Genomic DNA, 12736 nt, shown 5'->3' with positions numbered 1-12736 from the left:
TAATATCATGCCATCTGGTCCCATCACTTCATGGGAAATAGATGGAGAAACAGTGGAAACAGTGAGAGACTTTGTTTTGGGGGCCTCCAAAATCATTGCAGATGGTGACTGCACCCATGAAATTAAAAGATGCTTGCTCCTTGGAAGAAAAGTTATGACCAACCTAGACAGCATATTAAAAAGCAGAAACATTACTTTGCCAACAAAGTTCCGTCTAGTCAAAGCTATGGATTTTCCAGTAGTCATGTATGGATATGAGAGTTGGACTATAAAGAAAGCTGAGCACCAAAGAATTGATGCTTTTGAACTGTGGTGTTGGAGAAGACTCTTGAGAGTCCCTTGGACTGCAAGGAGCTCCAACCAGTCGACTCATCCTAAAGGAGATCAGTCCTGAATATTCATTGGAAGGACTGATGTTGAAGCTGAAACTCCAATACTTTGGCCACCTGATGTGAAGAGCTGACTCATTGGAAAAGACCCTGATGCTGGGAAAGACTGATGACAGGAGAAGGGGACATCAGAGGATGGGATGGTCAGATGGCATCACCGACTCAATGGACATGAGTTTGAGTCAACTCCGGGAGTTGGTGATGGACAGGGAGTCCTGGCGTGTGGCAGTCCATGGGGTTGCAAAGAGTCAGACACAACTGAGTGACTGAACTAACTGAACTGGTTTTGTCAAAGCTTTCCTTCTAAGGAGCAAGCATCTTTTAATTTTGTGGCTGCACTCACTCTCTGCAGTGATTTTGGACCCAAGAAAATAAAATCTGTAACTGTTTCCACTTTTTCCCCACCCATTTGCCATGAAGTGATGGGACTGGATGCCATGACCTTTGTTTTTTGAATGTTGAGTTTCAAGCCAGATTTTTCACTCTTCTTTCACCCTCAAGAGGCTCTTTCGTTCCTCTTCACTTTCTGCCATTAGGGTGGTGTCATCTGCATATCTGAGGATGTTGATATTTCTTCCAGCAGTCTTGATTCCAGCTTGTGCTTCATCCAGCCAAGCATTTCACATGATGTACTCTACTCATTTATAAGTTAAATAAGTAGGGTGCAATGTACAGCCTTGACATACTCCTTTCTCACTTTTGAACCAAATACCATGTTATATTGAGTCATGTATTTTCTTCAATTAAATTATTTTTACATATTCTGTAAAATCTGGAGGATTCTCTGCCAGCTGAGCCACCAGGGAAACCCAAGAATACTGGAGTGGGTAGCCTATCTCTTCTTCAGTGGATCTTCCCGACCCAGGATTGAATTGGTGTCTCCTGCATTGGAGGTAAAGAATCCGCCTGCAATGTGGGACACCTGGGTTTGATCCTGGGTTTGGACGATCCCCTGGAGAAGAGAACGGCTACCCATGCCAGCATTCTCGCCTGAAGAATTCCACGGACCATACAGTCCATGGGGTTGCAAAGAGTTGGACATGACTGAGCAACTTTCACTTCACTTCACTTCACAGCAGAGGAATTAAGATTCAAAATATTAAGTGGACTTATGTCTAGGAGAGAGCTGATAAATGCTTGCTCAATTAATAAATTGATAGAGCCAGGTTTAAAACTAGATTTTATAAGCTTAAGTTCAGTTTTCTTCTTGCTTTATCGTTTATCTTCCTGGAAGGGGCTTGAGCAAACCTAGAACAATGGTATATTGTGCTATTTATTCAACAATTAATGTTTGCTTTTGAAAGAAGAGAATTATGGTGCTTTTACCAGCCTTTATTTAATAAAGGAAGTGTGTGGTCTTCCCTGATGGCTCAGACAGTAAAAATCTGCCTGCAATGCAGAAGACCTGGGTTTGATCCCTGGGTTGGAAAGATCCCATCGAGAAGGGAATGGCAAACCACTTCAGTATTCTTGCCTGCAGAATTCCAGGCAAAGAGGAGCCTGGCGGGCTACAGTCCATGAGGTTGCATAGAGCTGGACACGATTGAGTGCTACCATTTTTACTTTTCAAAGGACATGTCTACCTTTTGCTTAGCCTATAATTCATACCTTCCTATCCTTAAAATTCTGAGATATAAGTGGCATATAGCATTGAATTAACTTTAGGTATACTGATTCAATCTCCCTGGTAGTAATGAATTTATTCAGATTTTCTCTTTCTTCATGATTCAGTCTTGATAGGTAGTATATTTCTAGAAATTTCCATGTCTTCAAAGTTGTACAATTTGTTGACCTAAGATAGTTCATAATAGCCTCTTATGAGTCTTTGTATTTCTAAGTGCAGTTGTGTTTCCTCCTTCATTTCTGATATTGAGTATTCTTCTTTTTCTTAGTCAAATGTTGCCAATTTTGTGTATTTTTTCAAAAAACTAGCTCTTACATTTCAATGACCTTTTGTCTTTTAAGGCTGTTTCTTTTTAAAAAAATTTTAATTGGAGAATAATTGCTTTACAATGCTGTGTTAGTTTCTGGCATACAACATGAATCAGCCTTAAGTATGCATATATCCCCTCCCTCTCGCTCCCTACCCCAGCTTACTCTTATTTCATCTCTACTCTAATCTTTATTTCCTTCCTTATATGAACTTGAGATTCATTTCTGTTTTGTATCTTTAAGGAATAAAGTTAGGTCATTTGAGATCCTGTTTCTTTACATAGGCACTTATCATTATGAGCTTCCCTCTTAGAACTGCTTCTGGTGTCCCGTAAGTTTTTGTATGTTTTATTTCCATTTTCACTTGTCTTAGTTTTTGATTGCTCTTTTGTTTTCCATACCAATGTAGTCAGAAGAAAAAAATGCTTGATATGATTTCAGTCTTCTTTGTTGATTTGTTTTGTGCCCTAACATCATATATCCTAGAAAATGTTTCATATTAGCTTGAGAATAATGTGTATCCTGTTGCTTTTGGATGGAACGTTCTGTATATGTTAAGTCCATCTGGTCTGACATGTAGTTTCAGTCCAATGTTTCCCTTCTGGTTTTGTCTGGATGTTCTGTTTATGAAAGTAGATTATTAAAGTCCCCTAATATTATTATGATGTCTACTTCTCCCTTTAGGGCTGTTAATATCTGCTTTATGTTTAGGTGCTCCTACGTTGAGTATCGGAGAAGGCGATGGCACCCCATTCCAGTACTCTTGCCTAGAAATTCCCATGGATGGAGGAGCCTGGTGGGCTGCAGTCCATGGGGTTGCAGAGAGTTGGACGCGACTGAGTGACTTCATATTCACTTTTCACTTTCATGCATTGGAGAAGGAAATGGCAACCCACTCCAGTGTTCTTGCCTGGAGAATCCCAGGGATGGGGGAGCCTGGTGGGCTGCCGTCTATGGGGTCGCACAGAGTTGGACACGACTGAAGCGACTTAGCAGCAGCAGCAGGATGTTGAGTATAATTCACAAATGTTATATCCTCTCATTGGATTGACTTATCATTTTATAATTATCTTTTGTCTCTTATTAGTCTTTGTCTAAGTCAGTTTTGCTTGATAAAAGTTCAGTTACCTCAGGTTTTTGTTTTCCATTTGTGCAGAGTATCATTTTCCATCCCTTCATTTTCAGTGTGTGTCCTTACGATCTGTGAGTCTGTTGCAGACAGCATATAGATGGGTCTTGTTTTTAAATGTATCCAGTCATGCTGTGTATTTTGGAGAATTTAGTCCATATACACTTTAGGTGATTATTGATAGGTATGTACTTACTGCCATTTTGTTGATTGTTCCCTGGCTGTTTTGTAATTCCTCATTCTCTTGATCTCTTCATCTGTGGTTTAATGATCTTCTGTAGTAATATGTCTAGATTCCTTTATCTTTTATTATTATGTTTTGTTTTTATTATAGGTTTTTGCTTGTTTCCATGAGGTTTAAATTTATGTCTTTTTTTAAGATAAAATAACAAGTTTGAATGTACTCTTAACTCCTGTCTTTTTAATATCTAGAAAATTTTAAGCAATGTTCCCCTTTCCTTTTTTGGTGTTAATCATTTGTTTTACTTTTATCCTTTTTATTAGTTCCTTCCCTGCTCCCCCACCCTGCCCCCCACCCAGAGGTCTTTTGGTGTTGCTTTTTTCATAGTATAGAACTGTTGTTTCATGGATTTCTCCTTTTTTTTCTTACAATTTTGTGGCTTTTAGTATATTTAGTTATGCAACCATCACAACTTGATAAAACATTTTTATTACCCCCAAAGAAACCCCTATACATTAGCAGTTATTTCCCAGTTCTGTTGCCCCACTCAATCCCCATCCTAGGCACGGGCAATTGCTAACCCCTTTTCTACCTCTATGGTTTGCCTACTGTGGCCATTTCACATAAATGGAATCATAATATGTGGCCTTTACAACAGGCTTCTTTCTCTTAGCAGGTGTTCAAAGTTCATCCATGTTGTAGCACATTTCATTATTTTTAATTTTCAAATGATTTTTCATTATATGTATATACACTTATTTATCCACCCATCAGTAAACATTTAGGCTGTTTCCACTTATGGCTAGTATGAATAACACCACTATAAACATGGAAAGAAAAGTTTCTGTGGTATATATGTTGTTTCTCTTGGGTGTATACCTAGGAGTGGAAACACTGGGTCATACACTAGCCCTTGATTTAACTTTCTGAAGAACTGCACTACTGTTCTTCTAAAGTGATTTCACCATTTTATATCCCCAACAACTACTGCAGAATCCCATTTTCCTCACGTCTTGGCCAACAGCTGTTATTGTCTAGCTTTCTAATTTAAACATCCTTGGGTAGGTAAGATGGTATCTCATGACTTTTATTTGAATTTCCCCAATGACTGATTTTGTTAAGCATGTTTTCATGTGTTTACTAGACATTTTTTTTTAATCATCTTTGGTAGTATCTCTTCCAATCATATGGCCATTAAAATTTTGTTGTTAAGATTTCTTTATATATTCTGGATACAAATTCCTTATGAGGTAATCAGTCTCCAATATTTTCTCTCATTCTGTGGGTTGTCATCTCATCTTTTTGATGGTGTCCTTTGAAACACAATGCTTTTAATTTTGATGAAGTTCAATTTATCTTTGCTGCTACTGTTGTTTTTGGTATTCTAAGAAACACTGCCTAACCTATTGTGATGAGGAAAATTTCTTCTTTTATAGTTTTAGCTTACAAGTAGATCTCTGATCTTTTAAATTTTTACATAGAACGTGAAGTAGAAGTCTGAATTCATTCCTTTGCACGTGAACGACTGTTTTTGCATTGTTATTTACTTTCAGTTTGAGATGAAAGCTTACCTTTTTATTTTCCCAACTTTCTATAAAGTTACATATTTGCATTTAAGCACTGCTTTATTTCTATCCCACAATTTTGCTGCTATTTTCATTATCATTCAGCAAAAAATATGTTCTAATTCCCACTGCAATTCCACTTTGACCCTTGGGTTATTCAGAAATGTGCTGCTTAATCTCCAGACTTTTGGGGATTTTTATAGGTTTGTTTTATGGTGCAGCCTATGGTCTAGGGTTAAGTATCCCACATGGACGTGAAAAGAAAATGTTATCTGCAGTTGTCTAGTGTCATGTTAGATAGTTGTCAGATCAAGCTAAGGTCCCAGTCATGGGAGTTAAGGCACCTACACTCTCCTAGCTGGGCCTCCAGGCTAAGAGGCAGACAAGCCATTCCCGTTGTATTTTGTTCAAACCCCTGAGCCATAGGCTTTATAAAATGATTATGTCATGAAGTTTTAGAATGGTTTGTTATGAAACAATTGTTAAGAATAACAGATTATAATGTAGACTCAGTGTTTATGAATAGAATCTATGGTTTTTCATAATCCTTATGGAATTTAGGAGCAGAGTTAGAGAACTAATTCTAGCATAATATTTTATATCCATTTGGAAATAAGCAAGATTAACCCCAAATACTGACATTTTACAGCTGTAATTGTAGTAGCTCGTAACACACTCCTAATACAGTGGAGTTGTTATATATAAAATTGGGGGCTTTCCTATGCTAAAATCTACTTATCATTGTCAATGTGTACAAAAATATAAATACAACCCCCAAGAGATTTATAGAAGAAATACATATTATTGAAGTAAAAGTTAAGTTCAGTTCTGAAATTCATTTCATTATGAGGCTATCTTGTCTGCCTTAAGTGAAGTATTTTCTGGGTATTCACATTTCAAATTATTGGGCAACAAAACTACTGAAATACAGTAATTGCTTTCGAAAGTACACAGGAAGGGGCTTTGTCCACTTACGAAGACAGCTGTCCCCCAGGTTTTGGTGCTTCTGACCATTTGAGTTGCTAAGTGCAAGGACCTGCTGAGGTGCTGTGTGAGTCCAAAAGGCATTTGTTCTGTGCTGGTAGGGCTACTGGGCAGACTCATTTAAGAGTATGTTATTTTGAGCTATGAATGTAAACAAATCAAGGGTAAAGTTAAAGAAAAAAAGTGTTTATTTAGGCCATCGACTAGGATCATAATAAATAATGCAATATACTAACGTAATAACAGATGTTCTCATGCATTTATCACATTTATAAATATACAAGAAAGCTGGCTTACAGGGCTGTTGGGACAAATTTGGAAATGTGTAGTTGGCAATACAGTGAAAGTTAACAGTGTTAAGACTATCAAACAGATTCTCTTTCCTATCATTTTTTAAAATACATCCTCTATATATCTGTGAATAAATGGTAATGTTCCCTTATAGTTTCTACTTTTTATACACATGCCAGAGCTAAGCCAATTGTCAAAGATTGAGGTTGATAATTTGTTATCAATATTTCTAATGGAAACCAGATTTTAGAAATAATAAAGGTAAAAATTCTTCTGCATGTCAATGTGGAGGCTGATGTATTGCATGCCAGAATCACTTAAACAATAAACGGTGCCTGAATGAAATAAAATCCCAAAGTAGAAGTCTATAAATAGTAACCTTGATACTTAATATAAAAATGCTATTGTAATATGATGTCTGTAATTTGGCAAATGACCAAATTATCTGACTGCAACAGTGATGAACTTTGATTAAAGCTTAGTTTTGCTAGTAAATTTCACATAAAGAATTTAAATAGGGTAACCTTTAACATAAAGCTTTAAAACAAATAATTTAAACATATCTTAAACACTGAAAATGTGTCTTTAATTGTTATTTACAGTTTATCAGTGATACCAGTGTATAGCTTCATTGGGCCACTTGCCAGTCTTGCGTCCTTTTTTCAACATCTGCTATTACAATCTTCTTTATAAATACTTAGGCAAATCAGTTTAGTGAAGGAGAGCGATCTGTGGTCCAGAGTAATTCAATGTATGGCCATTTGGTTTGGAGACAGCGTTTAATGGGCGTGTCATCTGTCTGTAGCAGGGGGTCTTCAAACCCCATAACAACTGCGGTTCCTTCCACATACATTACCTATTGAACAGAAGCAATCCACTGAGGTCAATCAATCTTAGCAAAGTCTTATGAGGGACTTTTTCATAGACCAGCAAACAGGGTACTGTGTTTATGATTCGGGATTTTAAAAAATCACAAAGAACGTACTGCTTCTGATAAAAGAAAATTCATTCTTCAAATGTTGCCTCGTTATTCAAATGCTGCCTTATTTCAGATAAAAAGTTGTAATAAAAATACAGCTATATATTCTGAGAAGGACTTATAATGAAAGCAGAAAATAAAGTGCTGAATTTCCAGAGCTGGAAGCAAATTGGATATTTGTCAATGAAATTTTCTGTTATTGTATTAAATACTTCTGAAGTGCTCTTCATTTTGGTTTGGCACCAAAAATCATGGAGAAAAAAAGACTTCAGTCAGAAACAGAAATAGCAGGAAAAGGTTGATGGATAAAAAACTAGGTAATTGATATGCAGTGGCAGGTGGACGTCAAAAAAGGTTTCATTCTAATTTAAAAAACTTTTAGATATTATCTATGAAGTAACATACTGACAATGAGTTAGCATTTATAAGCACTCACTGTATATATGAAAGCACTGTCATTAATTTCTCGATATCAGGATATTCTAATTGCATAATTTGAAAGACAAGAGAATAAGCCTGCTGTGTTGAAAAAGTATGTATAATGATTTTCACACTCAGTGGCTGATACATATGATTGTAATTATAGCTTTTATCTTGGAAGAACATAAACTTAAGCCTTAAGTTGGAGTCTCCTTAAAAAACATTAACTACAGGAGTGGAGTATTTTCTATTACTACGTCAGGTACTTTGGTTTCTTAATTAGGTTCTAGGTTTGATGGAGTAAGTTTACTATTAAAACCCTAAGTAATCATGCTAAATTTTTTAGCTCTCTAAAATTGTCCACCAAGCATATAGCAGGTTATCATAATGAACAAGACAGACAAGACCTCCCTTCCATGAGAAACCTTCCTTGCTCACAGCATTAGAGCAGAAGTGCTCAGGGCTGAGTACCATGATCTCCTCTGTGGCCTCACTGTGGCCTCACCAGCCTGGGCTGCCCTGGTGGGCCAGGCTCCCTTCCACTTGGCCAGCCTTCTCCTGCTACCTGTTTCCTCAGGTATTTTTAATAGTATCTTCTAAGCGGTCTACCACATTTCTAGCTTATAAGTAACTTTATGTTATACCTTTGCAGCTTAATAGTATAATACATGCTTTGCATTCTAATTCTTATGTACTGTTGTCAGGTTAATAGTTCATCTTTGATTTCTGATCTTTTTGTTAGTCATGTCAGACACTTGTCATGAGCATGACTTAAAAACTTACTATACACATACAGCGTGGGCAAGCAGACCAAGGACAAGACTGGGTTTCAGGAACTCAGTTCCAGTCCCTGCTCTGACAGTGACTGGCTGTGTGACCCTGGGTGAGTCGCTTAATCTCCGTCCCAGAGGCTTCATCTGTAAAATACAGATAATATTTGACTGATCTACCTTGCAGGGATTGTGTAGGCAAGTAACTACTTTGTGACTACAAAGTACCTTCTAGTACAAGGCTACACAGAACTTACAACTAGATGAAGCGCTCATTTACACATTAGGACCAAACATACAAGTTTTCTTATTGACAATTTCTATTTTTCAAAATAGGTATCAATCAATTACCCTCCTATGAAAAGATCTTTGGCCCTAATTTAGTAAAAGTTCTCATTTATATTTTGTTATGAAAACAAAAGTATATTTTAGGGGCAGGTTTAGATTTGCCCTAATGCACACGATGATCTGTTTTCTGTAGCCATCCTCAGTATATCAAATACACATGAAGTCAGCATGGGTACTTCAAATTAAAAAGGCATGTTAGGCCTTAGTCCTAATATGAGCTGTATCTACTGTGACTCTCAACTGGAATACATGCAAACAGAGTAGATATATCTCATGTGTCGCCAAGCTCATTAATCAAAGAGGGTGAATTGGCAAGACCAAGCTTCTGCTGTGGAGTGGGTGAGTACATCTGCAAGTGAAGCACCCGCGGGCCCTTGTCCGAGATTCAAGGAGGCAACATCGGAGCACAGCGGGTGAACCGCAGGCTTGGAGGGAGACACCAGGCCTTTGCTCCAGCTCTGCTGTCTCCTGGCTGCCTGACCTTGGTGAGCTGCTTCCTTCTCTGTGCCTCAGTTTTCTCTACTGTAAACGGAGAATATGCAAGAATACTTAGTTCACGGGGTGGGGTGAAACTTTGGAGAAAACAAAGTGTTGATGACAATTCTAGGTACATCCTCAATAAATACTCGCTGTTATGGTTATTAATTTAAATCCTTTAAAATAGATTTCTTTTTTTTTTAAATAAAAAGTCTCCCTCTTGCCCCTTCTTTCTTCATTTAAGTGGATCAGTAACTTCAGTGGACTAAACTTGATTTTGTAATATTTGCACACCAAGGGTAACAACATGTATGTAGGTGAGTTACCTTGTTACAGTGAAACCACTACTCCAAAATTCCAATGATGATCTCACTGAGTCCAGGTCTAAGATAAGCTGTGACAGTAAGAGACTCCTAGAATAACCTCCTTGCTTAGGCATCAGTTTTATGGGACTCAGACATTGTAATACATACTCCTGTATTTTATCAACTCAGGTGAAGACAAATTACACTGAGTTATCATACCTTTTCATTGTAATTTGACTGTTTCAATCCATTGTAGTGGTAGACAGTAAAAGACTCTGGACCACTGGAACCCTATATTATAAATAACCAACAATTAAAACTGTAAATCTTTATATCAGGCAATTTCTAACTAGCAATTCAAAGTAAAATGGAAGCTTCTTAATTCTACAGCCTTGATTAAGGAATCAGTTGACAAAGCAAGAAACTTAGATTTATGTACTTAAGTACTATAAAATCTAAAAGCTGAAATAGTCGCATCTGGGGAAGAGACTGGAAATTGGCGGAGCGGTGATTTTTATGATAAGCTCTTCTACAGTAGTTTATGGTTTTGAGTATGTGCATGTATGGGGGTGGAGATGAGACTTGGCCCAGTCCCAGAAGCTCCTGGAACCCACCTTCCAGGCACTACCTACCTCTTCCATCCTTCAGGTATTCTGAGCTACTCCTTCCTGCTCATGTTTAGTTCATGCTGGGATTTGTAACCAAGAATCCTAAAAACGTAGGACCTAAGCTGCTTTTCCAGTCTTGTCCCCAACCACTCACCTTTCTCAGTTCTCTGAGACAAGCATATTCCTCATCTTCCCATGGAAAGACCTTTTGTTGTCAGCTCTGTGCACATTTGTGATTTTTTTTCCAACTTCTCTTGTTTTACAAGATCTAGTTCAAATCGTACTTTAAGTTTTCCTTAAATATACTAATTGGACTTCCAGTTGTCTCAATAATTTGTGCATCATATTTTAAAAGTTCGTATTTTTAACTTTTCATGTCTAGACTCCAAGCTCTTTTTTGTATCCCACTCGAAAGTTTTATAAGACATATCAACCATCTTAATTTATACACGAGTCAGTGCAATTACTTAGATAAATGATTTGACTGGATTTTCAGAGTTAACTTACAAAATAAATATTTTACTGCAGTTCTAGTAACAAGTGGCATAAAATAGCAATAAAAGGTAATGTAACGGTGCTAAAATGCTTTGTCTCTGGGCTTAGACAACCTACACTGGAGCCTGTATCGGCCTCGTGCTAGCAGTGTAACCTTAAGCCATTTTTTTAAGTTCTCTAATCTTCAATTTCCTCCCGGGGAAAAATAATACACAATTTAGAAGGTACACAGTATCTCATGCATAGTACATGCTTATTAAATGGTAGCTGCTTCTGCTACTCTTACTGTAAACCATGCTGGTATCTGATGAAATCACAACACACCTGCTAAATAATTTGAGGGAGTGGTAAAACCCTGCACTCCTACAGGAGGAAAAGTAAGTGTAGGCTGTAGAATTAGCCAGTGACACAGACATGACCCAACATGAAACAGTACAGTTGCACTCAAAGGGTCTTCTTTAATGCAACTAAAATTCTCCTGGGATACAGGAGCACTGGTAGGAGTTCGCACTACACACAGGCTCCTTAACCTTCTTTGTTAGCGTTGAGAAAGTTCTAAAGATACATACCAAACTGTTGACAATAGGGACCTGAGAGAAGTTACCCAGGGGCAGGAGGGAATTAAGAGAATCTTTCTTTAGAAAACAGTATCAAACTATCTATATTGGTGTATATACTCTTTCACCACCTCTGTCCTTTAATCAAAATTTTACATTACTGTATTGGAACACACATGCCCTTCTATCCTCTTGGTCTGGGCAAGTATTTACATAATAATAGTGCTTAGTCTAATATCTGCATGTTAGAACATGTTTAGTAGGGAAAAATGCTGAAACAATCATAATATGATCATCCCAATAGAATGAAACAATGTTACCTGATCAGGAAAAAATTCTTGAAGAAATGGACCCAATAATATGATTCCTAATCCTTCTGGATCTAATTTATTCTTCATAAGATTTATACTATGGAGAGAGAGAAAAGAAAAACAGTGGATACCACAGGAAAAAAAAAGCTTATTTTTCTTCTTTCATGATTAAATTACTGGTACTGCAACACATTTGACTGCCAAAAATCCCGAGAGCTGTTCTTTTTTAGACCCTTAATGACAAATACACAGGAATGACATCTAATTTGCCAAAACTTGGTTATTTTTAAACCAGAGTAATCTGTTACTATTTAGAATTTAAATTATGATGATGACTTTGGAATATTGTTCCTTATTAGGTAACGTATAAAAAACCCAGGCTTGTAAAAGCAGGCCTATAGCCTCCCAAAAGCACATTCCCTTTGCTTCATAGGTATCCCTGAATTTAGCTACCAAATGAGGCATTTAGGCTTAAAAATAAACATTTTTTTCTTTTACGTTAAAGAGAAAAAGGAACAGTGTCAAAGGCAGCGGTACGGGGGGATAATCAGAAACATCTCCTGAAAAGCTTACTTTCAAGAACCAAATAAGGTGGAGGTTTAAAATTCTTAGACAGTGTAAACTGAAGGTTAAAAAAGGTAAGACAATTCTCAAAGAGCTAATAAAGTACACTGAATTTCAAGAAGTGGCATGACTGGAGTAGCGCTTGGCAGAGCCCTTAGCATTTGGTGTCACTGAGGTTGCTGAAAGGTACTATGTATAGAAAGAAGGCAGAGAAGACGGATTGCAGTTTAAAGAGTTTTAAAAATGAAAATGGTCTTTTCAGAACATTTTTATTCTCCATATTACCTCTCAGGTTATAAAGGTAACTTTTATACAGTTGAGCCTTGCATAACATGGCTTTGAATTGCCAGGGTCCACTTACACACACACACACACGTATTTTTCAATCAATATATACATATATCATAAATATATTTCTCTGATGATTTTCC

The 12736-nt window shown here is 37.1% G+C and overlaps 1 protein-coding gene and 1 long non-coding RNA gene across 7 annotated transcripts in view; one reads left to right on the top strand and one right to left on the bottom strand.

Annotated features, from left to right (window-relative positions):
• The window catches only part of LOC138990473 (uncharacterized), a 129548-nt gene that overhangs the window by 71316 nt on the left and 45496 nt on the right, over positions 1 to 12736 (top strand). The gene's annotated exons all lie outside the window — the stretch shown is intronic.
• MINDY3 (MINDY lysine 48 deubiquitinase 3) overlaps positions 6346 to 12736 on the bottom strand; it is a 79686-nt gene continuing 73295 nt past the window's right edge. For all 4 annotated transcript variants that reach the window (XM_070381907.1, XM_014483175.2, XM_070381909.1 and 1 more), the window contains 3 exons: positions 11751 to 11838; positions 9990 to 10061; positions 6346 to 7327 (listed from right to left, as the gene is read on the bottom strand). In XM_070381907.1, the coding sequence (XP_070238008.1) occupies positions 7178 to 7327; positions 9990 to 10061; positions 11751 to 11838 (310 nt within the window). In that variant the 3' untranslated portion in view covers positions 6346 to 7177. The remainder of the gene's footprint in view (positions 7328 to 9989; positions 10062 to 11750; positions 11839 to 12736) is intronic.

This window comes from Bos mutus, chromosome 13 (genome assembly GCF_027580195.1).
Source record: "Bos mutus isolate GX-2022 chromosome 13, NWIPB_WYAK_1.1, whole genome shotgun sequence".
Taxonomy (NCBI): domain Eukaryota; kingdom Metazoa; phylum Chordata; class Mammalia; order Artiodactyla; family Bovidae; genus Bos; species Bos mutus.
The sequence above is the reverse complement of the archived record's forward strand: the minus strand, read 5'-3'. Positions and strand labels throughout refer to the sequence as shown.